This window comes from Phalacrocorax aristotelis, chromosome 1 (assembly GCF_949628215.1).
Source record: "Phalacrocorax aristotelis chromosome 1, bGulAri2.1, whole genome shotgun sequence".
NCBI lineage: Eukaryota > Metazoa > Chordata > Aves > Suliformes > Phalacrocoracidae > Phalacrocorax > Phalacrocorax aristotelis.
In genome coordinates this window covers 96,394,478-96,422,001 of record NC_134276.1, presented here as the reverse complement: position 1 = coordinate 96,422,001, position 27,524 = coordinate 96,394,478, and the positions used below count along the sequence as shown (strand labels likewise).

General features: G+C 43.4%; 2 protein-coding genes across 3 annotated transcripts in view; one reads left to right on the top strand and one right to left on the bottom strand.

Moving 5' to 3' along the window:
- LOC142059556 (amine oxidase [flavin-containing] B-like) overlaps positions 1-12,740 on the top strand; it is a 52,686-nt gene extending 39,946 nt beyond the window's left edge. The window contains exons 11-15 of one of the 2 annotated variants that reach the window (XM_075098372.1): positions 3,691-3,748; positions 4,736-4,833; positions 5,887-5,998; positions 7,698-7,760; positions 8,179-12,740. In XM_075098372.1, the coding sequence (XP_074954473.1) occupies positions 3,691-3,748; positions 4,736-4,833; positions 5,887-5,998; positions 7,698-7,760; positions 8,179-8,334 (487 nt within the window). In that variant the 3' untranslated portion in view covers positions 8,335-12,740. The remainder of the gene's footprint in view (positions 1-3,690; positions 3,749-4,735; positions 4,834-5,886; positions 5,999-7,697; positions 7,761-8,178) is intronic. The other variant, XM_075098365.1, reaches the window with a different exon arrangement.
- An 8,281-nt stretch (positions 12,741-21,021) lies between these two features.
- The window catches only part of LOC142059546 (amine oxidase [flavin-containing] A-like), a 39,702-nt gene continuing 33,199 nt past the window's right edge, over positions 21,022-27,524 (bottom strand). The window contains exons 11-15 of the mRNA XM_075098358.1: positions 26,469-26,526; positions 25,944-26,041; positions 24,394-24,505; positions 22,885-22,947; positions 21,022-22,387 (exon numbers count right to left, since the gene is read on the bottom strand). Coding sequence (XP_074954459.1) covers positions 22,232-22,387; positions 22,885-22,947; positions 24,394-24,505; positions 25,944-26,041; positions 26,469-26,526 — 487 coding nt within the window. The 3' untranslated portion in view covers positions 21,022-22,231. The remainder of the gene's footprint in view (positions 22,388-22,884; positions 22,948-24,393; positions 24,506-25,943; positions 26,042-26,468; positions 26,527-27,524) is intronic.

Sequence of the window (27,524 nt, the reverse complement as noted above, 5' to 3'; positions counted from 1 at the left end):
TTAGTGCAAACTTGGGGCTGCTGTAGCAGCCATGAACGAGACCTCTGGATCACAAAGGGGTCAAAAAAGCTGCCTCTAGTTCTCCACCCTCAGTTGTGGGGAAAAAATGCCCTTCAGGCACAGATGAATGTCTTTTTTGCTGTCTTCTTGAAACAGATTTCTGCATACAGTAGTGCTCTTTTGTTTATTACTAAAATAGAATTTACAAAATAATGAGCTTTTTCCATCACACTGATTCACAGTATCTGATCAAATTAAAGCTACAATTGGAGAGTGTGGATATGAGGAGAGCCTTATTTTAACATGGAGAAAATACGTTTGTTTTTAAAGCATGCCACAAGGAATACTGTGTCCAAGTAAACATTTTTACAGTAATAGGTAGTCTAACTAGAGAAGATGTAGTCATCTCAGATTAGCTTTGCAGTCTGTGGCTAATGGGTCTAAATGGGGTTGTTAACATCCCAGTCTTTTCAAATGACAGCCAGGTACCACAGAGCACTTATAATTTTGGCAGGAATGGGCAAGGCAGCCTTTTCCTCAGCACTCAGGCTTTGAGATAGTCCCCCAGCAGGTGACCGATGATAAAAGCAGTGTAGGTATTCTGAAATCCAGTGTGCCCAGCATTTTAAGCCATCATAAGCACCAAATGGTGTCTTATACTGTGTATCAATACACTAGATACAACTGAGCATTTGCAGTATTTGAGAACAGCTTCTCTTTCTGTGAAATGGAGGGCTGTCATCGCTGTTTGCAAGGCACCATGAAGAAAAAAAGTTGCTTTCCCCTGGGTGTTAAAAGCATTAGCACAATTATCTGACTCTGCTGCTGCCTACAGCCGAGTTTTAAACGAAAGGATTTTGAACTCTTGCCTCTTGTAGACTAGGAAGGGCTTTGCTTTGGTAAAGAACGGTTATGGAATATGCTTGGGTTGGTACCTGACAGAGGTACCCTGGTGCAGGGGGCAGGGGTGCCTCTGGCTCCTAAAGTCCTGGTCACAGTCAGCCATGGCAGGACCCCACTGGGCTGCATTGCAGCTCCTGTCCTGCACATGAGCACAAGTCTCCTTCCAGCGGAAACTGGGTCCAGGAGAAGGCAGAGGGTGAACCCAGACCTTCCGCCAGTGTATACTCAAGGTGCAACCAGTTCGTATTGTTTAGATGGGGGCTATGGTGTTTGCAGGGAGGGATCTCTTTTGAGGAAAGGCTTCTTGTGGCACCCTACAGAGGATGCATCTCACTGAGATGCTGTGCTCACTTACCAACACAAGCTGGGCTCTCCCTTTATCACACTGATGACAGGGTAAGGTTTTCAGTAATCCTTGGGTATGAAGAGCAGGATGTGGAGTCTGTGGCAGCTATCCTAAATCATAGCTGGGAACAGCAATTGTGGGAAGGGATGGAAACTGTTTTACAGCCTAAGCCAGACGGAAGGAAGTAAAACTCACTGCTGCCTGCCAGCTGGTCTTCCCAGGCCGGGTGCCAAGGAATAATTACATTGGTTAGGTTGTGCCCTACCTTTCACAGCTGTGCAACGAAGATGATGGCATCACACACTGCTGTGGAAAAAGAGACCAGAGAGAATAGCTGAGTGTCTGCATGTGCAGTGTAACTGTCAACAGGACCCTACCTAGGTACCTCCAGGCGTAACATTACTCTTATTTAGTACTAGTGGCAATTTCACAGCTGAGTCCAAAGCCACGAAGTAAGGATTTTACTCACTGGCATATTCCATATATTCCATGCTAGCATTAGCCATAAATCCATAAATAAGTATTTATTTAAACTGTTCTGGGACAAAACATGCAGATGTTGCAGGGAGACCAGCACATCTGCAAGGATTGCTTTTATTAGGGGGCATGTCCTCGGTGATATATTACTGTTGGTATGATTGAATCCTTTAGAAACTGAATTTCTGTGAGGTTTCTTCTGTCAAATAGTACCATGTTAATGATGAATAATTCCTTCCAAGGTCGAAATTTCTTAAGAGTCTGAAAATGCCCTTGACCTGAAGCTTAATACTTTCTTTTGCACAGCTATCTTAAACTAATTTTATCTGTATTTGCAATGTAGTTAGCAAACAGCAGTGAACTTGCACCTTCTTGGAGCCCTGCAGTTGGCTGTACATGAGAATCCCTACCAGCCTCTGGTATGCTATTTCCGGGCTCGCTGGAGGGTCTGCAAATCACATGTGGAAAAAGGGCAGGGCACAGGCAAATTACAGGGGTCCTTCTCATCCCTGTTGTAGTGGTGGAAGGAGCAGAAGCAGACGGGTTCCAAGGTGGTAACTCATTTTCTGTGGAGCCCCATGGTCTTACTGACACACCCCAAATGCAGGAGCCAGTGGGCATTTGTGAGAGGTGGTGGTCAGACCTCAGCAGAGGCTTTGCTGGATCATGCTGTTAAGATGGCTTTAATTCTCTTCAGACACTGGATAAATGCTGGTGGTCTGCAGGGCATGGTGACGACCTCATGTAGGGAGAGACAGAGAGAGAGAGATGGAGGAGATGATCCCTTTTTATTATGGCTGTTGCTGGACTCATGTCACCCCCTGGCTGCAGAGGGATGTTCATATATAGATGCTGCAGCTCTCTGAGCCCTCCTGGCCAGTTGCTATATCACTCTGCATTTCTGCTTCTGGAGAAGGCTGCTGTCCCAGGGGATCAGGAAGGGGCTGCTTCCTTTCCCTCTGCTGCTGCTGGGCTTGACACCTGCCAGCAGCAAAATCACCCCAGGGCCATGGCTCGTCCTGAACAGTAGCAGCCTTCACTTTCCTGCTCAAGCCCCAGCCTGCACAGGAGGACACCTTCTTCAAGGCCTTTCAGGTCTTCCTGGCTTTTTGCCTTCTCATCCCCTTTCTACAGCATTCTTCGAGTTCAGCTGCTCATGGGTAATAGCTGGGCTCCTGTATAGCTGGGTTGCTTCATACAGCAGTGTAGATACAGTTGCCTCATACGCTTGTATAGCTGCAAGCGTAGCCCATACAGTTACAGAGCTGGGACTGCTGTATTTCTGTGCCCAGCATGGCTTTCTGTGGAGCACAGGACTTTCTTCCAGAAGTAAATGTCTTTCCAGTGATGTGTTTGTGTGTTTATTTTTCATAATTTAACTATTATTTCATCTTGATCTTCTTGTGTTTGGGAATTGGTGCAGTGTGGCTAACAGTAAATAGTAAGACCCAAAAGCTTGTAGGAACAAACTTAATTGCTCTTGGGGTTTGCTACAGAATGAAATATATTCATGGATTTATAGACTCATAAACTAAAACATGAGAAAATTTTATAGATACAGAAATGAAGTACCGATTCCCTGAGAGCCTCAGGCTATCAATACCTGCATCTTTGTAGGAACAAACCATAAGTTAGACCACGTGCCAAGACAAAAAAGTGCAGTGCCTTACTATTTTCTTTTCCTGACAGCCTAGAGAACCTTTGGATAATGTATGGATTTGGGCTGCTAGAGGTATCTTAAGGGAACAGCTTACGTAACTGCTGGAAAAAACTGGCACTTAGGCGGCACAGGAGTTTGAGTTATTTCTAGTGATCCAGAGGCTGCCCAATTAGGACAGATCCCAGAAAGCTGGAACCTCAAATTTAAGCAGATACTAATATTTGTTCTCTTGAAACTAGGACACATGGTTTGGTTTGGTTTCTCTTTCCTCACACAGAAGTCTTCTGTTGCTTTTCTCTTGCAGGAAGACAAGGCTGTGTGAGCTCTATGCAAAGGTTCTGGGATCAGAGGAAGCTTTTCATGTAAGCACAAAATCTAAACCATGGCGTCTCTTGTCAGGCTTGAGCTGGGGAGGGACAGAATGAAACCGGAATGCAGCAGTGCTCTGGCACACACTGCGTAGCATTTTGGAAAAGGTACCTGCTACGGGAGCACTTGCCGCCCTCTGTAGAGGAGTGGAGAGAATGTTATTGCAAGTCTCGGATTGTGTTTGACCCTGAGGATAAGAATGAGCTTATGAAACAGTTAAAAGGCAGCTCTGTCCTTGTCCAGCTTCATGGGTGGCAATCACAGTGCTTACCACCGTACATCTCAGCTGTTTTCAGATGCGACAGGCTTGCCTTTCCCTCTCAGTCTACGTGGAGCATGTTTCTTCTCTCTTATTAGTCCATTGCTGCATGTGGGGTTTTTTGTTTTTGTTGGGTTTGGGTTTTTTTGCCTTTCCCTTGCCTGCTCTTCCCTGTAATGGTAAATAACTGATAGGATTTGTGTGATCTAACACTTAGTTTATGTGTTCAACACCGTTCATCCTCTAAGGGCAATTTTACACAAGTTAAATGTTGTAGGCACCAGTCCCGAGATTATATCATTTTAAACACAATGATATTGTATGGAGAACCATGCAAGTGCCATACTATGCATTTTCACAGTATGTGTTTGCATCCAGTGCACATATTACAAGAATTATACCTGTGTACACCAGAGGTTAATTTTGCTTTACATGGCTCAAAGCATAAAAGCATAAATTTACATTGACAGATTAAGAGGATTCTGTTCTACAGTGGCCAGATTAGCTAGTTTTTTTTTTTAAAAATAGCTAGCAGTGTCTAAAATTAAGGTTTATTGTCTTGGATCCACGTTACATTAAGAGACTTGTTAAATGTGCTCGTCTTGTCAGACATTGACATGCAACAAATCCTAAGCTATTCTTCTCTGCGGTCTCTTCAGTTCTTTTATCAGCTTCCTCGAGTCTTTGTCCTTTCCTGAGTGAATTAATCTCTGTTTTACAGCCAGTGCATTATGAAGAGAAGAACTGGTGTGAAGAACAGTATTCTGGGGGCTGCTACACAGCCTACTTCCCACCAGGCATAATGACTCAGTATGGAAGGTACAGTGCCTATTTATAGTGGGCTTTGGAGTAGTAAGATAAGACCAAGTTAATGAATATCCTCAGAATGGGTCATAAATCCTCTGTCACTGTTCACTTTATACTTTTAAGATCACTGAGGAATATTTTAAACAGATACTATAACCTTCTACTTGTCTCAGCTGGGCTTTATGATGGATGAGTGCAGTATCGTTAGGGGGTTTTATTCGCTCTTGTTATTCAGCTGGGTAGGTTCTTGGAAGGGAGTTGAGAAGCTTTCACAATCTGTTTACAAAACTGGCTTTGGGTATTTGAGGTCGGTATTACTGTTTCTGGCACATCTTAAGCTGGTATTTTATAAATACTGGCAGACAGTTAATTCTTGCCAGCATTGACAGTAATGAGTGATTTCTCTGGACTGTGCCTTTCCTTTTAGCAGTCAAGGCTTAATATAGTAATCAGCGTGCCATTGTATACAGTCCTCTCTAACATATGTTTCTGCATGAGAATAAGATTTACTAAAAAGAAAAAGGCTTACTGGTCAGACCAGTGTTTGGATTCAGATACATAGTTTTTAATGAGGTGGCATAGCCCTACTTTTGAAGTACAAGTTTTAACGATTTAAGAAGAACTTAGAGTAATAAAGCAGTTGTAATGGAGAGCATATGGAGGCCTTAGTATTTAAAGTAATTTTAATGATAATTATTGCAAATCCCCCCCTTTTTTTTTATTTGCTTTTTACTTTAGATATCATGGGGGTGTACTTCAGAATGATACACTGTGCCAGTGATGCCTAGCATTGGTATTTATGACACTGGCTAAAATTTTGTGAAAGAACAAATCTCATCTCAAGCTAATTGTCATTTACACGTATCTTTAGAAAACATGAACACTGGTGTGTTTACTGTAAGAAATGAAGTGCAATGCAGATTCCCCCTCCAGCTCAACACACACAAAGTTACTACCTTCAAGCGCTCACTGTTGTTTAAAACACTGTTATTCTAATATTAACCCAAGGATTTCAATTATCTTTCCTCATATGGCTGATGCGACTTACTGCTTGTCCCCTTCCAGGATTATTCGGCAGCCTGTTGGCAGGATCTATTTTGCTGGCACAGAGACAGCCACAGAGTGGAGTGGATACATGGAGGGGGCTGTACAGGCTGGAGAAAGAGCAGCCAGAGAGGTATAGAGCTGAGCCCAAAACAAGGGGCACTGTCAAATATCCTATAGAAAAATGAAAGATATTCTGGTTGGAGGTGAAATGGGAACTGATTGTTGACAGCTTCAGGTGTTCTGAAATCTTGATGCAAATACCTGCAAAGGGGATAGAGTTCAAAAGGAATAAAGGTTTTGCACTGAGATTTGGAATGCTTAGGAAGGGTGCTGGCTATTTCATCAAACCCTTCTCTGTTTCCAGGAATGAAATCCTTTCTTCTCTAACCTTTCTTCTCTAACCCTAACCCTAACCCTAACCCTAACCCTAACCCTAACCGAAATCCCAAATTGTCCCCTCGTCATTTTTTCCCCCAAATGGGCACTTTGTTAGTCATCATACCGAGAGATCATGGCCACTAGTCTCACTAGGAACAGCTCAGTTCTGCAGCTCTGTACGCAAGCCAGTCCCTTCCTCAGCTGTATCCAGCAATGCCATTGACACAGTGATACACCATTGAGACAGCCTTACATAGGCATTAAACAAGGACTTAAATATTTTGCTTCTGAGAAAATGCCAATTCCTCAAGTATTCTCAGGAATATTACAGTTTATGGAGCAGCAAAAGAAATTTCATCTTTGTTTTATGAGGTGAAGGGAACCTTGTGGCTAAAAACTACAGCTGTGGAAGGGAAATTGGCCTGGAAGGGACCTGAAGAGTTCATCTAACCCGTACTCCTGCCCCAGAAGACAGGGATCAACTGACCCTAAACTGTCCCGTTTGTGAAGGTTATACCTAACCTGTTCCTGAAAACCTCCAGAGGTAGTGCTTCATAACCTCTCTAACGTAAGGACATTACAGCAGAACCTCCATAGGCCTCAGCAGGGAAGTTGGCAAGTGAGCTTGACTGGCAAAAATTTTGATGTTTTCCTTTCCTTGTTTACTTGTGAGAAGAAAATGTTTATGTTTAAAATCTAGTGCAAGGGTGTTTCTCATTCTCCTGTATTGAAAAGTTGACATGGTTCATGAATCTCGTCTAGAATAAAAGCCCATTGTAAGAGACTGCAAATATTAAGTCTACAAGTGCCTGGAATAGGAAAAACATTAATATGACCACCTCCATTTTATTTTACTGTAGAGGACATTAATCTTGCTGTCTTTCATGGCTATCATTTCAGATAATCTTTGCTATCCTACTGATCTCTGGTGTCTTTGATACTTTGAATGGTTACCTTTCCGATGTGAAGGTTTTCTTTTCAGTCTTGCTTTTCTCTGGCTGAAAGTGGTGGTCTGTCATCACTCACAGGATTCTGTTCCTCTTCCTTCATCATGGTAAAATTTGCAAAGCAGGCTACTCCTGGCTATATAGCTTGCCCATGCAGTAGCTGGTTTATGCATGCCTCACTTTGCCATGAGTGTATACTTAACTCTCAGTCATATTCGTATTACCCTGTTCCCATGGGACTAGTCAAGTCCCGATATCTTGCATGGACTAAGCACAGGAGGCTTTCCTGTTACTGTTTCTATTTTCCACTAGGAGGAGTATCAGGCCTCCCCAGAAATGAGTTGTACAAAGGTTGAGTTTTCTTTTCAAATGTCAATACACAGCAATTTCTGTGTTCAATTGTTATCTTCATTGAGCTATTTTAAATCAAAAAATGAAGGCAACTCTCTTTCCCTTTCAAAGAATGAATGATACTTACTAGAGAATGTTTTTATTTATTTTCAGATACTGTTTGCTATGAGGAAAATCCCAGACAGTGAAATTTGGAAGCCAGAACCTGAATCAGTTGTAAGTCTTTCTGTAGATTAAATTGATTAATTTTTTTTTCTGTGGTTTTGCTGATGAGATGAAACTTTGTTGGCTGTTTTTATTTAAGTTCGCTAAATCAAAGTCACAATGAACTTTCCCTTACTCCCCAAAACTGCCCCTCCCTAAAAAGGAACATGATAGAAACTCAGAGAGGGCACCCATCTGACAACTCTGTAACGCAGAGTCAGAAAGAACTGCACTTCTTAACCAGGCTGTGAATCCTTGCCCTGTGTCTCTTCTTCATCCCTTTAACTGCACAGAAAATTTTGATACACTGTACGTCTTGATAGCATGAACTGCTTCAAACCAGTTCTGTTTCTGCTGCAAGAATCTCTCGATTTACATCCTGCCTCTCACAGTGGAGATGTTATGTTGATAATGGATGCTCTCTCTGCAGGATGTCCCAGCTTTGCCCATCACTACAACCTTCTGGGAGAGGAACTTGCCGTCTGTGCCAGGACTGCTAAAGCTGATTGGATTTTCCACTTTCTTCACTTCTGTGGCTGTGGCTGGGTTATTTGCCTACAAAAAGGGACTTCTAGTTCGAAACTGAAGAAGGTTCCGATGCAAAGCCTCACACTTGAGCGGTTTTCTTTTTTTCAGAGGTTTTTTTGGCATGTACTTCCCTGTCTCCAAAATCAGGTCAGGACTGGGGAAGAGAAGAATACAGTAGAAAGAAGAGGCTGGAGGGGGAAGGATGAAGGAAGGGCATCCATATTGAAAAAGAACCCCTTGAATCCAGGCCTACTTCTAGCAGTAACTTTTTGGTTGTTGAATTCCTAGGAGACCCTGCCGAGTGTTATCACATTGAGGTTTTTATCCAGATCTCAGAACAGAATTGACAAAATACCTCTATAAAGCCTGTTCTGATGAGATTTCCAGTTGTTTTTACACTTGTATCTGAACCAGACCCTGAACTCCAAGTCTTCACAGGCACTTTCATCTCTAGTTATAAACGAAGGATTTCTGTCTTCCTGTGTGGTAGACTGAGAAAAGAAATCCATAGCATAAAGAATAATTAACTAGTTCATGCAAATTGCTGGTAAGGATCTTTTTAGTGTTTTTATTTTTCACCCAGACGTCCAGAGCCCAGGCAGCACCTAAGGGACAAGTCAGGCTAAATTTATCCATCTGAACTATGCAAGTGTGGCCATAGGTTGTTGGCATTTCCAGTGGCATATTTGTCCTACAGTGAGTTAAAGGCCAGTGTTTTTACTGCCTTTGGCAATGTGGTTGAATCTTAGGCTCCCCAGCTGTGCTCACACTGCCTGGAAGGGCAAAGCCTGTGTCTCCCAGTTGAGTCCATCCCTGTGCGGGATCAGATCTCCTCTGCCGGGAAAACTGGCCGGCTCCAGATGACAGGTGATGTGTACAGCAGTATAGCAGATCAGGCTGTTGGACCTGTGTGTGCATGGGGGACCTTGTGCTAATGTACAGACACAGCCTTTTGAACCTCCTTCACCCTGCCTGATGTCTCTCTGCCTCCAGGTCCTCTTTTAGCTCCCTAAGTTGCTGCAAGATAGCAAGAGAACAAATTAACCTCTGCCTACCCCAGGAAGTTGTAAAGCTGTCCATAAAAACTCTTACATATTTTTTCTTATCTCCTTCCTTCCTTTCATCTACTTAAATTTATACTTTGAACACCTTGAGGCTGTCTCTTGACTGATAGGGCACAATGGGCTTGAAAATGTAGTGTTAGCATTAAAAAAAAAAAAACAAACCAACTTAAGTGCCCCCGAACACTTGCTTTGTGCTGAACTTAGCTTGGCTGATTCAGAGCTTGTGTCTCTCCTACCAACGGTATTGATGGGATTTGCACTTCCACTTCTCCTTGCTGTGCTGTGTTGTACTGACTGTGCATTTTTGGTAGCTAATCGAGGATTGAAATGATACAGAGATCAAAGAGAACCATGAATAGGATAGTCACATGCAAGTGCTTCTGCCTTCCTTGGCTTGGTACCTTTAAAACGATGTAAAAACAAAAAGGAAAAAAAAAGACGAAAAACAAAGAAACCAAAAAACCCCAACCACCACAACCGTAGCTGCCCCCCTGTCAACGTGACGGTACCTTGTTTTAGGTATTTCTACTGTTTTACATCTGCACAACACAGGACAGGAAGACACAGGTATAACTGAGAACAGGATTTGGTGCACATGAAGTTTGAGATGTCTGGATTTTTTCTGAGCCCATTTGCTGCACATCTCCCTTCAACAAGTGCTGATTTATATCTAAAAATTGCATTGCAGTAAAAAGCCATGTAGGAAAGTATAATAATATATTCAGCAACTAGTGTGAGCAGACGGTAGAGGAACTATCACCAGACTTTTTGGGCTAGCATCTGATCTTGCTTATGTAGAGTACTTCTTCATTCTCCAAATAGTCCCATGGAAATCCACTGAACGACTTATAAAGCTGTAATATTTGTGAGCAGCGCATCAGTTTCTGGCCCTTAGGTTTCATTCTTTTTAACTTCATGTGCCGGTTAAAAATCTTCTTCTAGCAGCAGCTTGGGTTTTATCACAAGACAATATCCTCATAACAGCCTTTTAAAATGCATAGGGGAACTTTTCAGACATAAAGATCTTTAAGTCAGAAGAACAGTGCAGCAGCACATATGGCCTTTCTCATTGTATCACATAGAGCACTAATTGGCTGGGACGTTTGCCTGCCACAAAGTGCTTCTACATGGCTTTCCCTCTGTGTGATTTATTTACTAAATGACTTAGGAACCGAAAGCTGAATGGGAACTGTGTAAGTTCAGAGCTTTTGCAACTCAGACAATTCTCAGGCTGGAAATAAATATAGGAACCTAAATTTGGGAAGACATTTTTAAAGTCTTGACTCAATATTTTTAAGTGCTAGACGGTGAATACATACTTAACATATAAAGAACTGCTGCATTTACAGATGATTTCTCTGCCAAAACTGTTTGGAATTCAGGTCTTGCTTCTGCCCTAGAAATACGCTGCAGGACTCTGAAGGGGAGCAGATCCATGAGACTAACGAAGATAAACTGGTTTTATTCACGTCCAAAATGTATCTCTCTTCTTCTCAATCTGGCAGAGGCTTTTCCCAGTCTAACAAGAAAATGTGTGCTGTAGGGGCAAAAAATCCAAGGAAAAACAGAAGTTAAGTATAGTTAGAACTGAACTCAATCATAACCAAAGCTTTTCATGAGACTGCTCAATTTAAAAAAAAAAAAAAAAAAGTGTATATAGTTATGAACCTTTCTTCTTCTTAGATCCAAAGTGAAACAAAAATGAAAAAAAAAAATCCCCACAAAGCATTTCTCATGTTATTCTGCCACAACTAAAAGTAGGCGCAACTTGAAATGTCAAATCAAATTTGGATCCCCTGAGATTTCTAGCCAAATCTGATGGAGCTGGGAGGTCTGAATTGCAACATCTGTATTAGCATTTGAAAGTCTCTGTCCTCTTCTTTCCAGACTGCCAGAGCACTAGGAATGCTCTCTTTGTCCTTATAGCTGTGTCTTGCTACCATTATGGTGTGGAGTTTATCACCACTATGGGATTAAAAAGAAGGATTTGCTGCTGTTTTGTCGACATCTTCCACATAAAAGGAATATGTGGCACTTTGTGTATGCAGATGCCAGTGTGATGAGAAAATTGACAAATGTAGGTAGAGAATCAAGTTGCTTCCCCATGGGTAGAGGGACCATTTCTAAAATTCCTTTGTGCCATCCCTTCAAGGAGAGGAATGGAGTCTGGTTTAACAGGTAACTTGTGCTATATTCCTAATTTATTAACATATTTGATGAGAAAACTGCTGTCATGAAAGTTCCAGCAGTTTACCAGCTTCATAAAATATATTATAGGAACAACTATGGAAATAATTGTAGTTGTCTCTTATGAACTGGTTTGTGTTACCATGCATATTTTGTAAGGCTCTTAAGAGTTTGAAGGGAGAAAAAAAAAAGAGGTTTACTTGCTTGTAGGTTTTGATGGCAACTGTATACTGCCCAGGATGTCAGGTCATGGCATGAAAATCTGTGTTAGCCAAAGTACTTGAAAGCTAATTGTATAAACTACTCGACAATAACAAGGAAGTGAGCAATCTGAGGCAGCCCCTTGTTTCTCCTGTAACTAGTACATTTTTTTTTCTCAGTGCAGATCTTGATTCCAAATAGCACACCTGCTGTCAGTACAACAAAGATATTAATCACAGTTAAGTATGTGTCTGAGCATTGTCCATCACTGGAGGAGAAGCTAGGGACTTCTATTAAAATAATCTTCCTGTGCCCTCAGCGGGACTGTTGTTTCACTGAGGTAGACTTTAAAGAAGTGCAGAAATTTTAAGGGTGGAGGATTTTTTTTTTTGAGACATGAAAGAAAAATATTTTTGAGGAAGAAGCAATTGTATTTCCTCCAAAAGCACTTGGATGCAACAGGGAGCCAGGATTAAATGTCAACAGATCTGCCACTGCTCTCAGGCAAGAAGGAAACCCACTTACATCACAGATTACAAATGCTTGCAAATAAACCTGACCTGTGTTTAAATGACCTAACATTCCCTCTCCCATCTCCACCACCTTAAAATCACCTTGATCTTACAATCTGTTCTTCAATAGAGATAAAAACGAGATGACCAAAGCAGTCTTGCTTTCAAAGTATCTCTACAGTCAAATCGTTCAGGTGTTGTCATAGGCTGCTGCTTATAGCGTGTCTCCTGTAGTCATGTACAGGTCAGTGTTCAGTGGTGCCTGCCTCTGTGTTTTGGAAAAAAAGAGTGACTTCACTTTGCAGGAATATATATGCTGTGTGTGTGATGAATTTGTGCCTTTTATAACTGTAGCATTTTCTCAAGTGCCTCTGTGGTGACTGTCTCCTTTGGTTTCCTTCTTAAGTTCCCTTTACAGTAGGCTCTGCAGATATTTTTACCTGACAGCTGTGATCTTTTTTTAACCTTAATTTAGAATCAATAAATATTGTCATGTCACATTTACTGTTTGAGGCTTTTTTTTTTGTGTGTGGAAGCCCCTTTTGACTTGGTTGTGGTGGTATTACTTAGTAGCACAACATTTTGCATTTCAGACTGAAGCCAGTGAGGTATCTTCAGCTTGTCTCATTAAAGAAACCTCTCTAAAGAAGAAGGAGAGAAGGATAAAAAAAAAAGCCCCGCAAAACCCCCAACCCTCACAAAAAAAAACCAAACACAAAAGAAAAATCAAACCACATTTCGCAATAATGGTTCCTAACATATAGGTGACCAGCTCTCTTACACTTAAGAATTAGTTTTTATTGCTGTAGGTGGATTTGGAGTGTCCCCATCATGAACATACCTCTCGCAGCACCTCATTTACCAGAATACGTATGGGCAGGGACACATTTTATAGCTGCTTGTAAGAGTCAAGGGCAGGTGGTATGTGGCTGTAATTGAACATGGGAAGAAACAGATCTTGTACCAAATACTGTGTGGTGTAAACATAAAAAAGCTGGAAGAAGAGAGACAAAAATCACTGGCTTAATTTCATCTGGCAGCTCAGTGTTAGTGCTAGAGAGATAACGTAACTGAAAAGCAAATTCAGCCTTGGGAAGGGACCTGTGTTTCACAAAAACGTAGTCTATGAATACTGGAAAAAGCGTAATCATCCATGTGAAAAATGCATCAAAAGTAAGTAATGCTCTTTGTATAGGCTTACCTTTAGTATTATTTACGAGTTATAAAGGAGCATAAATACCATGAAAGCAAATACCCTCAACTAATCCTTTGCATGCTCTATAAAGCATCCGTCCCCTAAGAAACGTATCAGAGCCAGCAATGCATTTCGCAGGCCCTCAAAGCAGCTCACAAATGGTTATGACTCTTAATCATTGCTGCCTTGGGTCAGATTTGAACTACCTCTTTAACCCTTTGTTCAGACATGTCCTGTGGCATCCCAGAGGGGGTACTGAAATGGTATTAATTAATTATTTTGGCTTTTTATTTACAAAGCTTTCAGTGTGCATGTCAAAGAGGCTATGTCAGCCAGGGGCCACTTCATTATTTCCAGCAGTGCAGTGTGCAGAAACCCAATTTGGGCAGATTAATACAGGAGAAATGCATTTTATATAACATCTATAGAAGATACTAACATGATTTCCTGGGAAACCAATTAGAAATCCCACTCATTGTTTAGGAGAAGATGGGATGTGTTTGCAAATTGTTTGGCTAAATCATACAAAACTCACTTCTAGTATGAGAACTGAGGATCATTTTTGCCTCTCAACTTGTATAATTATACCAATCTACTCATCTAAAGCAAATTCCAAAATGCTTGAGGGACTGAGGAGTTTTGCCTTCTGGCTCAGGGCAGGATAAATTCCGCTTGTGCCTGTAGAGTTGCCTCAGAAAAAAAAAGCATCCAAGAATGAAAGGCAAAACTGGCCTGATACTGGACAGAACCAAGATACAGTTTGGTATCTACTGGAAACAAGGGGAGGCTCTCTGTTTAATTTAGACTAGTGTATTAAGGCCCAGGTTTTTGCCACCTCATTTGAGGTGCTTCCATCAACGGGGCTGCTGAGACACAGTTCTTGTCTGGCTGGTCCTCCTCTGTGGGGTGAGTGGGGCGAGGGGGGTTCCTCGCCTGGTGGTTCAGCCTGTGCAGGACTGGAGGAGTCCTATGGATACATCCTTCTCTCTCGCTCTCAGTGTAGGAGGGTACCTACATTGACTGGGTTTCTAACTTTGGTGTCTCAGTTATGTGCTTCATATACATGGGATGAACTCGGGTGCAGAGAAGAGTGTTTATATCTAATGTGTGTGTTCCCTTGTTCGGCAAAGACATCAATTACAAGGTTAGATGTTTTCAAAGAGTGCATGATGTTTATCCACTTAGAGAGCAATTCAGGAGCCAAAACACAGTTGCCTTGTGCCTTTCAGAAATCTGAGGGCACCTTGACCAGTCTCCAGCTGCTGCTCCAAAAGGTGACAGCTCTTGCAGAGGCCATGCTCCTAAACCAGCCCTGCGCAGGTGGCACAGACGTGCTTTGGATACTGAACTAACCAGCTTCTACCTTCCACCAACTGCTGATGGCAATTAGGTACTTAAATGCTTCCTTGGGATATTTAGCTTTGGAGAAATGCAAACAGGGTTAATGTAGGCCCTGTGAATCTAACATGACACGAGCTGATAAATTGCATGTTAATAGGTAGCTGCACATGGAGTATGTTAATACATAGCTGTCCTTTACGCAGGCAGGCTGTACAACAATTTTGTTGGTCACCAGAAAGAAAAACAAATATTCTAGGAATATTCTAGGAATGATATTCTAGGAAGTTAGAATATTAGTGGTGTTTGTTAGAAAAGCTCTCAATTAGCAGCTGAGTGCCAAGTTAAGCTGTAAAAAAAAAATACACCTGAGTAAGAGGGCTTGTAAATTGATTTTAGTTTGTGTGATTTGTACAGTCAGTAGCAATAAGCTATTCTGAAGCTAGGCTAGAAACAGCTCAAAAATTAATTTTAATAGCTGTGAAAGGCACATTAACGGTTATGTCTACTGGGTCTTTACCCAGTGCCATGCTAGGTCATCCCAGTTTTCCATTCTTCCTGGACCTTGCTGAAAGAGGCAAACAAAGTTGGTTTGAGTTTTTGTGTCCACGGTGGGTCAAAGACAGTCTCACTCTGTGCTTTGACAGAATGTCAGAGAGCCCTTTTCTAATTTAGAAGTAAAGGGTTAGTAACTTTCACCCAGGGTTGTTTTTCGCTATGTGCACAGGGAATTTTATATTAGCAATTTTTACAATCACTCCTTAGTGAAACAGCCCTAACAAAATAATCGATATCCATCCAGCTCCGTTTTCTCTGGCATCTACAGGTCCTGCAGACTCCCTCTCCCTGCAGCTTTGAGGGGGGGTGTGTGTGGGAAGCAAATCCAAGCCATCAGTTCATCTGACCTACAGCAGAATGGGTCTGAGCAAACACAGACCAGCCTCACCTACCCAAGGCATAAAGTAATTGAACACCAGTAGTAACATTGGGAGGGGTGGGGGTGGGGCGTGGGGGGTGGGAGGGTGTCTCAACGCGTGTCATTTCCCTGCTGCAGCAGAGACTTGTTGAAGATGCGCTCAAGGAAGCGGTACCCAGCAGAAACACCAACCTTTGGCTGACTGGGTTTGTCAAATGGCTCGGTTCGCTCCTGCACCGCCATCTAATGGGATTCAATGCTACACTCGAATATGCTCTGATGCTTGGATGGGAAGGAGGGGAAAAAAAGGAAGTGTATTAATAATGCACTGAGGCATCCTTGTCATCTCTCAGGCTGTTCACTCCCAATTTGCATATGCTCCAAGTTGTAAGAAAACACTTTGCACAGCAGTGTTGTATTTAGCAGAAATTACATTATAATTTCAGATGTGGAAACTTCTATGCCAGGTCTGAGGCACTGAGATGTCCCATTGGGCTGTGGTGTCATTATCTTAAACAATTGAAATGCATGCTTGCACTTAATCAAAATCAAGGGGAGATGTTACTCCAGCCTCTGCTTGCCAATTCAGCCCAAAGTGGAACGAGAATATTAAACTAAATTAGAAACTATGTTATTTCCCAACCATTTCTTCATGAGCTGGAGTTTGGCCAGAGTGCTTTTCAGATCTTGCATATTTGAGCCAACACCTCTCTGTATAGCCATAAAGCAAACTGCCCCCAGAGAAACCCCCTTCTCAGAGGTGGGGTGTGTTCAGGTGTGTTTAGGATCTGTGCTTACACTTTTCTCCCAGCTCCTTCATGCTGCCAAGCAGCAGAAAAGACTTAAGCTTAAGACTTAAGAAAAGACTTAAGTCTTCAGAGGAAGTCTTGCAGTGCTGACAGAGGGGTGGTGTGGCAGCCATTTCATCACCCTGATTTCTGCTAGGGACTGGCTAATGCTGGGAAGGAGAGGTTGCAGGGATGAAGCCCGCCTTTCTCTGCCTCCTCCAATGTGGCGTATCAGAGATTGGAGACGGGTGAGAACTAGGACTTGAAGCTGGGGACTTGCATCCCTTTCCTTCTGTGTGCTTCCATTCCAGAGTTTGATATTTTGGGTACCCAGCAGGACCAGCGCAGAAATACACACTGAGACCTTTCTGCAAATCAAAGTGTTAAGCTTTTGCCATGTTTTTCTTTGCGAGGTAATAAAATACTGCTGTTATGTAGCCAGAAGATGGCAGCCTTTATTTCAGCCTTGAGCCCCGCCGCGCCGTACTGCTGTGCAGCAGATTGGTGGCTGGCCATGCTTCAGCACAGCTGTCCGCAGCTGGTGTCTGCTGACAGTATCCCCACCAAATGCTAGGCTCTGCCTTTTCAGCCGGACATACTGGATTTAACCAACATTTTGATGAAAATGGCAGTGCTCAGGCTAGAATCCAAGAAGTTTTCAAGTGAATGGTGTGGCCATGGAAGTCCAAACACGAACACAAACTGTACCTATGGCCTTTGCTTCATTTTCAACCCCATCTTGAGTGGCAGCTGTCTTGTTGCACCGTGAGTGGCAGTGCAGCTCACAGTTGTATTTCATAAAGAATAACAACGTGAAAATAGAGACAGCAAAGGAAGTCTGTCTTATATTGTCTTGCGCTTGATTGATAAGGTCACAGGCAGTGCAAACTCACACCTCTCTCTGATCCATTCATGGTTATAGGCCGAGGCACATGACCTTTCCTAGGACCTCTGGAGGAGGAGACAGGCAGCTTGCAGGCACTGCTGACCTCTTCTGGCACCCAGCAAGCAGCCAGCGCTGCTCTGCTAACGCTTCCCTTTCCTCTCCTAAGTAATGCACTCTCACTTGGGAAACTTTTTCTCCCTGCTTCTCCTTCCTGGGTTATTTTGGCTCTGTTACATAAGATGTGTCCAAAAATAAACCCCAAAGAGAGTAAGAAACAGAGAACATAAACTGGGAAGCCGAGTGCTACAAATAAAGAGCAGAACAGCAATTGCAGCTGGAGCCCAAAGCATTGATTGCCAAGTGCAGGAGTTGAGTGGGAAAAGTTACAGTTCACTAACAAAGGGCACGTTTAATTTCCCCTCCCGGATTTTCAACAAGATGAAATTTGCTTTCTTTAGGTCTGTGTGGAAAGCAACTGTTGCAGGGAACATTTACAAAGCAAAATTGTTTCCAACTGCTCTGTGGAAAAGAATCAGCCCAAAAGGAAGAGAAACTACTAAAATCATGTTTCCACAGAGGAGGGCTCTCTGGATTTGTCCATTTTTCTATTTCATGATGCTGCTGTCAGGAACTGGGAGCTGAGCAATATGCAGAGAACATAAGATCAACGTGCAGCTTGTTCCCAGAGTGGTTTCTGGCCAGGGAAAGCCCTTGCTGTCAGGCAGCAGAACCTGGTCAGTAGGATGAGGGAACCAACTGGTGCGACACCTGCACATTATGACCCATCAGACTGTGCAATGTTGGCACATCCCCCTGGGTGGTATTTTTAGTCTGATATATAATGCTTATTTGTGCCTGTGGCTGGGGCTATGTTTCATCCTGGGAAAAGAGATCAAACAATGTGAAAACAGAGGCTGGATGAAACATGGACTGGAAAGTGTTGCTGGTGAACGACTATCAAAGCGACCAGGCTGGATGAGGCTGCATGTACCTTTAGCAGCCCAGGTGACCATGGTCGGACCTCCCCCTTGCTCCACATGAGGAGCATGACTGGAGGCATGCTGCCTGACCCAGGGGAGGTTCACATCCACTGTGCCAAAGCACTCAGCCCCTGCAGCCCGGCACTTCACTCTCATGATGGTGGCCCCTTCCCAGACTTCTCACATGGTGGGTTTCCAACCAGAGGGGTTTGGGGTGTCAGTTCCTGTGCGGGCATTTTGGAGGTTGCGTGACGGGCAAGTGATGAGGGAAGGAAAACCTTGCTGGGTTGGTGGTGCAAAAAAGCCATCCAGCAGCTCTCCTCCCATGCCTCCTGCCCGTCCCAGCAGCCCATCCTGTTTCGAGGTCCCTGTCCCCATGGGGCTCATTGATGGCAGCCCTGGGAGGGGGCAGCTGTGCTGCCCTGCACAAGTGGGAGCTGCAGCTGAGGGGAGCAGGAAGCATGAGTCTCACAGGAGGGTTTTTCCATCGCCAATGCTGATTTCTGTGGCTCTCAAAAGTGTTGTAAGGCTAATTATATGCCATGCTGTGAGGGGCTTGGGCACAGATGCTGTGGTATCTGTAAGCAAAACCAGCAATTTAATTAAAAAAGAGGCAGGTTCTCTCACTGCATCATCTCCACTTGCGTATTTCAGACTGCCTGATCTATCTGCTCCATGGTGCTTCTTATTTCACTGCTAGTATGGAGGATTAATCTATTTTTTTCCTCTCTTTCCCCTCTACTGCTCCTTCTGCCAGTGCTTACTCTGGCTTTGCTTTATTTCCAAGCATCAAACAGCCTTTCTCCTGAGGCATTCCCATTTCCCAGGTGTGTCAATGCAATTTGGTTCCCACCTGGTGCTCATGGACTCAGTGTGGACCTTGGCCTCTCCCATCTCACCCCTTCTTTGAGAGGACAGAGCATCTCCCACCTCTGCCAAGGGAGTGCAGGGCTCTTCCTCCAAAAACTAGGGCACTGAATACCCCTGGTTAGGGGAGGTCACCAAAGGTTTTCCCACTCCATGGCCTGACTGAGGACTTGGCTCTGTCCCCAGCAGGAAGAATTGTCTCCACAGTGCTTCAGCCTCATGGTTTTAATAAAGGCAGTGGCTTGCTTGGAGAGTTGTCAGCGGTGATAAACTCAGTCCCATTCTGTTTCAAAATTGGTTTAAGAAAGATGCCTGGCTGTTTAATATTTAAGCTAAATGTTTAATGTTTAAACAGCAAGATTGTTCTGATTGTCAGAAAGGGCATTAAAGCATGATGGAAGCTGGTCTATAATCTCTGACAAACGCTGCCCTTTCTCTGCAGCAGCACGGTGCCTGGGAGCCACAGGAGTTTCAGAAATGCCAATTTTAATCACCCTCTTTGATTTCATTTGCCACTTACCACTCCCAACAGCAATGAGGCATGCTTCTTCCCTGCAAAGTGGGAAACATTGTACCTGGCCCTGTTTAACAGTTTGAGACTAGTTCAGGTGAATTGAACTTGCACGTCAAAACCCAAACAAATTGCAATAGAAAGGTGCACGGATAAGGTGAAAAGTGAAGCTGGACCGTGTCGGACCATGGGCATAATCCAGCTGGTTTGGGGTCCCTTTTGCACATGCACACAAAAACTGTGAAATTCAGGTGTCAAGTTTAAAGTCGGCACAAAAATGAATGGCTCTAACTGCCACAAATCCACGTATGAATGAATATTTTTGAACAGACACGGTCAGTGTTTTTCAGACAGTGGAAATATCCCCCTGGGGGAAGCGTGTAACGGCACAGAACTGTTTCACGCCACAAAAGGCTTGTCAGGAGACAGTCTGTGCTCCCTCCCTGAGCCTGTGCTGTGCCAGGCTTTAACAGGGTAGTCCTAGCACACAGGAATCCCTGCTTGGTAATGGCTGGAGGTGGGGAGAAAATCTGCAGGGAGCCCTCTAGCCAAACAGCAATTCATGTTAGTCACCCCCCCACCCCATTAAAATGTTACTAAGGTGGATGATAAACCGACCTGTCAACCAACCTGTCAAAAATCCTTTAAACAAACATTTAATACTACAGTTTAGCGTGTTCAAAATCTAGCATTGCTGCTTCCTACTGAGACTATTCTCTCCTTTCCAGTGTGGATAATTTGAAGTGCATGTGTGAGTTCAAGGTAGATGGGAAAGCTGAAGCTGAATATGTAGATATAATCTTCTTGTAAATAATCTGTTCAGGCCTTTTTCCCCCCAGAGGAATTGGTAGTGGCTGGCTGATCCGCACACAGAATGGCTGCGAACAATGAACATAGTTGCTCAGGAGGCATGTACTGTCTGTACAACCTTTTCTGTGCGGTGCTTAACGCTGGCACCGTGAGCGCCTGCTCACTTCTGGTGACATAGGGCCACCTGAAGCACCCCCTCCCTCTGGAAAGGGCTTCTGCTTTGGAGGCCACCAGCACCTAGGCTGAGATTGGTCTGCACTTATGGTGTCTACAAGGCTTTTGTAAAAAAAAGTGAGAGGACATACAAATGTGGTTGAAGCAGAGGCCAGAAACGAAGTCATCTTTGGTAGGCAGGTATTTCTATTGGCATATACATATGGATCATATTGAGCACAGCAAGGGTTGGCTGGCTGTTGTATGTGATGTGCCTAGTGGTTTGACGCAGGGAAACACCACCTTCCGCAAACTCTCAAAAAAACGACACGAGAAAGAACCTGAAGAAAAGTTTATAGAAGAGCTCCGCTTATCAAGGTTTCAGGACTATTGAAAGGCACATTTCACCCATGTTGAATGACAATTGAGTTCATGGACACAAACAATGCTCACATTTTATGGCAAAAAGACTGCATAATGATGGTAACGTTGTGAAACATATATTCCAGACTCCAGTTAAACACTAAAGTGATTATTTTAAGTGTGTCATGTACATAATAAAAGCAGAACAGGCAGATGCATCCAATTACTCTAATTTACAAGGCAGTAATTCAAGCCCCAAATATATTTCTCCTTATTGAGGAAGGCGGTACAGATTACGAGCAAAACAGGGGGCAGCAAATTGACAGGGAGCCAGGAAGCTGCTGCCATTTGGAAAATAACAGCTAGCATCTGCTGCAAGTTGGAGGGGCTTTAACTTTGCTACCTCGTTTCACTCTGCTTCAGCAGAGAACAGCCGGGTTGGATCAGATGCTTTTGGGCCAGGAAGCAACCGAGAGCCGTGCCGTGGCCGAGCTGCACCGACACAGGCACCCCGCAGTACAGATAAGCACGGATGTTCGCTCAGGAGTGGGCAGAATAAAGTCCACTTGCGCTTCCTCTCTCACCGTTTAGCGAGCTGCTTTGTGCTAATTACCTCTTTTCAACCAGCTCGTGGTTAAGCTTCATGTTGTGATGATTAATAATTAATCAAATGCATTTGAAAATTAATTTGGCAATTCTAGGTCTGATTGGCATGCTAATCTCTTCTGGGCAGCAGGGATGTTATAGGAATAACCTCGGATATTCTGAGCCACTAACCGAAGTGAATACATAAGGGTATTTATTATCTCGTGTGGTAAAAACTAAAGCAGTGAGTGGAAGTGAATGCATTCTCCAAGGCCGCTTTGCCTTTTGGGAAAGGTGTGGTCTGTATTTTGCCTTCCCTGTGTTAGGAATATACCATAGATATTATCATGCCCAATCAAAACAAATGGACAAGGAAAAGGCAAATATGAAAAATGCCCCCACAGTTGATTTATTTCTGTTTCACTGGTAGCAACTGCAGTAGATTTGATGCATTAATTATGCTGCTAAAAAGAAAAATCACAAGGAGAATGACTTTTGCCCTTTCCAGCTCTCAGTGCCACTTCTCTCCAAAAATAGCACTCATCTGGTAATAGGGAAGAAGAGGGAGTATGCAGCTTCCACTGGACATGTGGTCCCCACTAGTATCGAAGTAGTAGTCCCTTCTTATAGGCAAACAGCCCCACAGCAGCCACAGAGGTGAAACACATGGTGGAGCTAAGCAGGCACAGCAGTCCCGGCACGGATGGCAGGTTCCTCTCCCAGAAGCTGGAGGTGAACGGTAGGGCTGGGACATCCTGGGGGAGAGAGGAGATGGTACCACCACAGGGTCTCCCTCACCATGTGAGTGGGGAGGCAACAAACATCCCTGCTAGGCTGGGGACATCACAGGTTTTCCTGAGGACCAGACTGGGGTGGGAGGTAGGGTCAGGGCTGTGAAGCAAGTATTTTCTGCCATCCTGAACAGCCACAGAGCAGTGAAGGTGGAATTACTTGTGACTGGAAGGAGGTTATATTTGGCTTAAATCTATGGCCTGGGACTGGGCAGAACTAGGCTGATTTCCTGCATTTTGCATTCCCCCAGGCTCTGAGATCTTTTTCCCTGGCTCTTGGCCATCCACCCCTCAGACAGGGGTAACAATATTTCTCAGACGAGTCAAAGAAAATTAACATCAGCATGTGAGCTAAACAAAACCTTGCCCAGGGGCAGGCCCATAGGAATTGCCAAAACAGGGACCACACCTGACGGAGGGGTGTGTGCCTGACCAGGTGACAACAAGAAAATCCCGCTTACCTTTGACTCCGGCTCTGGCATCCAAATTTCATTCTCTGAGATCCTCCCCATTCTGTGCAATATCTAGAAGAAAAAATTATTTGTACCACGTGAGAAAAAATTAAAACCCGTGCTACTTTCAATTTTGGAAAAGCAGAGCAAGTCAGAGCAAGGTGACATTGATAAAAGGCATAACTGTGATAGCTGAAAGTGCCTTGAACCTCTGTTTATATCAGCGAAGAGAGAAGGAGGAGGCAGTTTTGGTAGTTTGTGTAAATATATGACAGCTGGCCATCAAATGGTCATGTGCCTAACCAGCATTCTAAGGATAAAAGGACAGTTTCAGAGTCATTTGTAAAAAGTAGGACTTCACTCAGAAATACACATGAACTACAGCTTCTCCAGATGTTTCATTTTTTTTTCTGAGTTCAAGTGAAAATGCTTTCTCACGTGACAGTTTGAGAAATAGCAAGGTGACGTTACCGCCACGCACTTGGGACGCAAAGCCTGTTAGGAGTGATGCTGCTTGGATCACAAACTAGAAAGAGGAGGGATACAACTCTGGGGCTTTTAAAGCATACAATTACAAAGTCCTCTCTTGGCTATTCAGGCAGTACAAAGCTCATCAAGGATTTCTCTTGAGAATAAACTGATTGTAGCTATCATGGAGGTTCTTGGGGGCAAATTAATGTCTCCAGAAGAGACAGCTAACCATCTTTATAACTACTGCTCACAGGCACGCAGAAAAGAGAAGAGAAATTAGGTGACTTGAAACAAAGCAAGTAATGAGGATTATAAGGTGACTATGACGTTCTGTCAATTGGAAGCAAAGGGCTGATTTTCCCTTAAATAACAGCTCTGTGGCTCTGCCATACCGCAGTTGTAACTGTAATGTACACCCGTTAATGTTTTTTTTCCACCCCCTCCCTCCAGACTGTTGTAAAGGGATTTCACTGTGACTGGGAACCCAGCCCAACACTTGTCATTCTGAGGAGATTTAGACATTATCAGAGCCGCCCATTACGGATTCATAAAGCCAAGCTAACAGTACTCTCTTGTAAAAGGAGAAGCAGAAGGGATAGATCAAAAATAAGAACAATGCTCAGATTGCTGTATAGGAAATAGCTGCAAGCATTTGTAATGACTTAAATTACTTTTAAAACATGCAGTGATTAATTTGTTAGAAATTGTGGTAGTATATCTAAGGGCAGCAAGCATCAGGTTGGAGGGTTTCTTCCGCTAAACACGAGGTATATGGCAGGAGCTTTGTTTTAAGTCTCTACTGCAGCAACACACTGCATAATGTTCCAATTTGGGTGAGACTCTTGGCTTCACTTTATTCAACAGCAAACTAAGTAAAGTTTGGAAAAAAAGCTTTGGTTCACATCCTTTTGTGGGATTCTTCCTCATCAATTCCAGGAGCCCCTGCACAATTACAGGTTGTGATGCACCAAATCAGTCCCTCCAAGCTGTACTTAATCCTTTTTAACCTTTTAATAGAGACATTAAAAGCAAACCAATGGTCTGTACCTCTCTGGCTGCTCTCTCTCCTGCCTGTACAGCCCCCTCCATGTATCCGCTCCATTGGGTAGCTGTCTCTGTGCCAGCAAAGTGGATTCTGTCAATGGGCTGGCGAATGATCCTTCAAAACAAATTGAGAGTGTCAGATGGCAAGTAACAGGAAGGCGATGATCCGTCTACAAGCAATTTATGGGCTTTGGAGTGCTCAACTTCCGTTCTCCAGAATTCCTGCAGACGTGGACTGGAGAGCACGGTGCAATAAGCTGTCCCCACAGGACAACATATCTGCTTCTGTACACAGAACTCAAGATCTGAGAGAGAAAAATCTAAGGCATATATCAGTGTGTCCAGCTTCTGTGCAAAATAGTACGAGCCTTATTTTAGTGCTGGGGTAAGGGCTAATCCTAACAGCCTCCAGAAATGCAGTGCAACTGATAGATTTAAGTCTTCTGGATGGCAGCTTTGTTGTTATCCTGCCATTACAATGGGATGTGAATGATGGTTTTGCAGTGATGGATCAGTAATACCCATCTGGAGGTTGGACTTGCCTGGCTCCAAGTCCTGCCAAAAGGGGATGGCAGCTGAAGGCCTCTGCATTCAGGGAGTTGCATTCACCCCACAGGGTCATATAAACCAGCCCCTCAGCCGTGCAAAGCTGCACGAGCATCCTGGTCAACCCAGCCACAGGTAATGAGGTCCCCCTTTCCCACAGAGAGATGTGCTTGCTCTAAGGGCTCCCATCTAATCCCCAGTTAGGTTTTCCCGGTCTGACACCAGCTTCTCTGGGTCAGCGGCCTCACCCATTACTACCCAGGTGTTCAGATAAATTACAGCAGAAGATTCAGTGCATGGGATGACTTCTTCCCACACGTATCTTGGCACAGAGGCAAGGTGTAACTCCATGATGGACATGCTAAGGAGCTCACGCTGCAATGCGCTACATGGTTTGTCTGGTCGTTGGCTATGGATACAAGATTTGTCTGGTTGTTCCTATTACATGCTGAAACATGCCTTCCATGCACTTTTCAGTGATCTACCTAGTATTAATCGGTATTATCTAACATGTTCCTTTAGGAATACAGCAGTTCTGTGTGGGGAGGGCACAGGAGGGGAGGAGGAGCGAATGAGTTTTCATGTAAGGGTTTTGTGTCTTCCCCTCATGATGTGACTCAATGTGCTTCACCAGAACCTGATGCCCCACCTACACAGTCAGTGCAACTCTTCATCCGTCCAAGATGTGAGCCCTCAAGGTCTTAGAAAGCATTAAAGGGATCTATCGCAAATACTGCGTAGCAGCAAATACTGTGAGTAACGTAGCAGGTAAAGGTTTCCTAGTCCCTTTGTGACCATGCTTTCTTTCCTTGCAAGTCACTAGAGAAACCCTGCTCTTGCTAAAGTCAATAGCATGATCCTTGTTAGCTGGGGAGCAGGGAGGGGAGTGGGAAGCGGGTTGGAGTTTCCCTAATATGCCTCATATGCCACAAGTTTGTTGCATAAGGCGTATCATTGTACACGAGCTAAGAAATGTAAATAAGAAAGCAAAGCATTCTCTGGTTTACCTTCCATAAGAATACATTATCCCTGGTGGGAAGTAGGCTGTGTAACAACCCCCTGAATATTGCTCCGTGCTCCAGTTCTTTTCTTCATAATGCACAGGCTGTAAGTATTAGCAAACATTAGAGAGTGAACCAGTGGCAGAGAAATTGGAAATAAAAAACACATTTCCTTTGAAGAGGAAAAAACATGATAAAGATACCTGTCAAAGGAGTGCCATGTCATCTGGCTAATGCTATCCATCTGCACAAAACAAATCTTTGCACTTTTACAGAAGCACTAGCCTCCCACGAGGAAATGACAGGACAAATTAAACCATGCACTGCCTTCTCTTTTCTTGTAAAGAGCGAGACTGGCAGCTCTTTTCTTCCTGTACTAGATACTGCTGCCCTCCCCTTGGGAGTACAATTGTATGGCACAACATGCAATTTTAGGTACACATTTTAAGTACCAGGAATTTTGGCTTCATCCTCCAGAACAAAGGAGTAGCATTACTGTACAACAGAAGTGAAAATGCATTCATTTCTTACATGCAAAGCCTCTTCCATCCCCATTGCTTTGGCATATGCCTCACAGATCTTCTTCTTCCTATATAAAAATAAAATCAGAGCCAGAAAAAAAAAAAGGTGGAAAAAACCCTCTCAGCTATTGCTGCTCTTATAAAGAAATCGCATTTATTGCAATACATTGGAAATAGTTGGGTTTGGCTTTGGTTTTAAGTCTGATTTCAAGTTCTTATCTTAACATACATATTTCAAATGCTGATGACTAAATGTGACATCCAAAATGGACCCAGGGAATGGGAAATGAAGGTTGATTTTGGCAATGAGCTCTGAAAAAATAAATCTTTGTACAGTTATTTTAGGATGCAGAGCTGATTCATTCTCATGTTCACTGGTGTAAGACCAGAAGAGAAGCAATATAAATCAATGAAATCCCTACAGATTTACTATAGCTGAGAACCAAATATGAGCTGGAGAATAGTATTCATACTCCTAAGCAGAACTCCTCTGTCACTTGCATGTGTACCAAAAATCACCCTTAGGAAGTACTGTTTGTTCATTTCACAGACTAATGGAGAAACCAAACTGTTGTAAACATGGAGGTTTAAAAACTTTATCACCCAGTCTGAATGTCAAGGACACCCAAAACCATGCATGCCAGTGCTCCCCATATCCCTGGGGTGAAGCGTAATTCAGTGGGGATGCAGCCTGGGAATGTCTTTGTAAAACCTTCTCAGTTCACATATTGATGCAGAGCTGGTAAGTCAGAACACGGAATAGTGGGCAGGACTTGGAAACTCAGAAATATGCCTAACTGGACGGATATTAGCATTAGTGTTGTCGTGCTTCAGCCCCAGTCGGCAACTAAACACCACACAGCTGCTCGCTCACTCCCCCCACCCCTGTGGGATGGGGGAGAGAATAGGAAGAGCAAAAACAAAAGAAAAAAAAAACTTGTAGGTTGAGATAAGAACAGTTTGATAATTAAAATAATAATGATAATAATATTGATTATGATAATAATAATAATGATAATATAATAAAAGGAAAAGGGAAAAAGGGGGAAAAAAAAACCCGAAACAC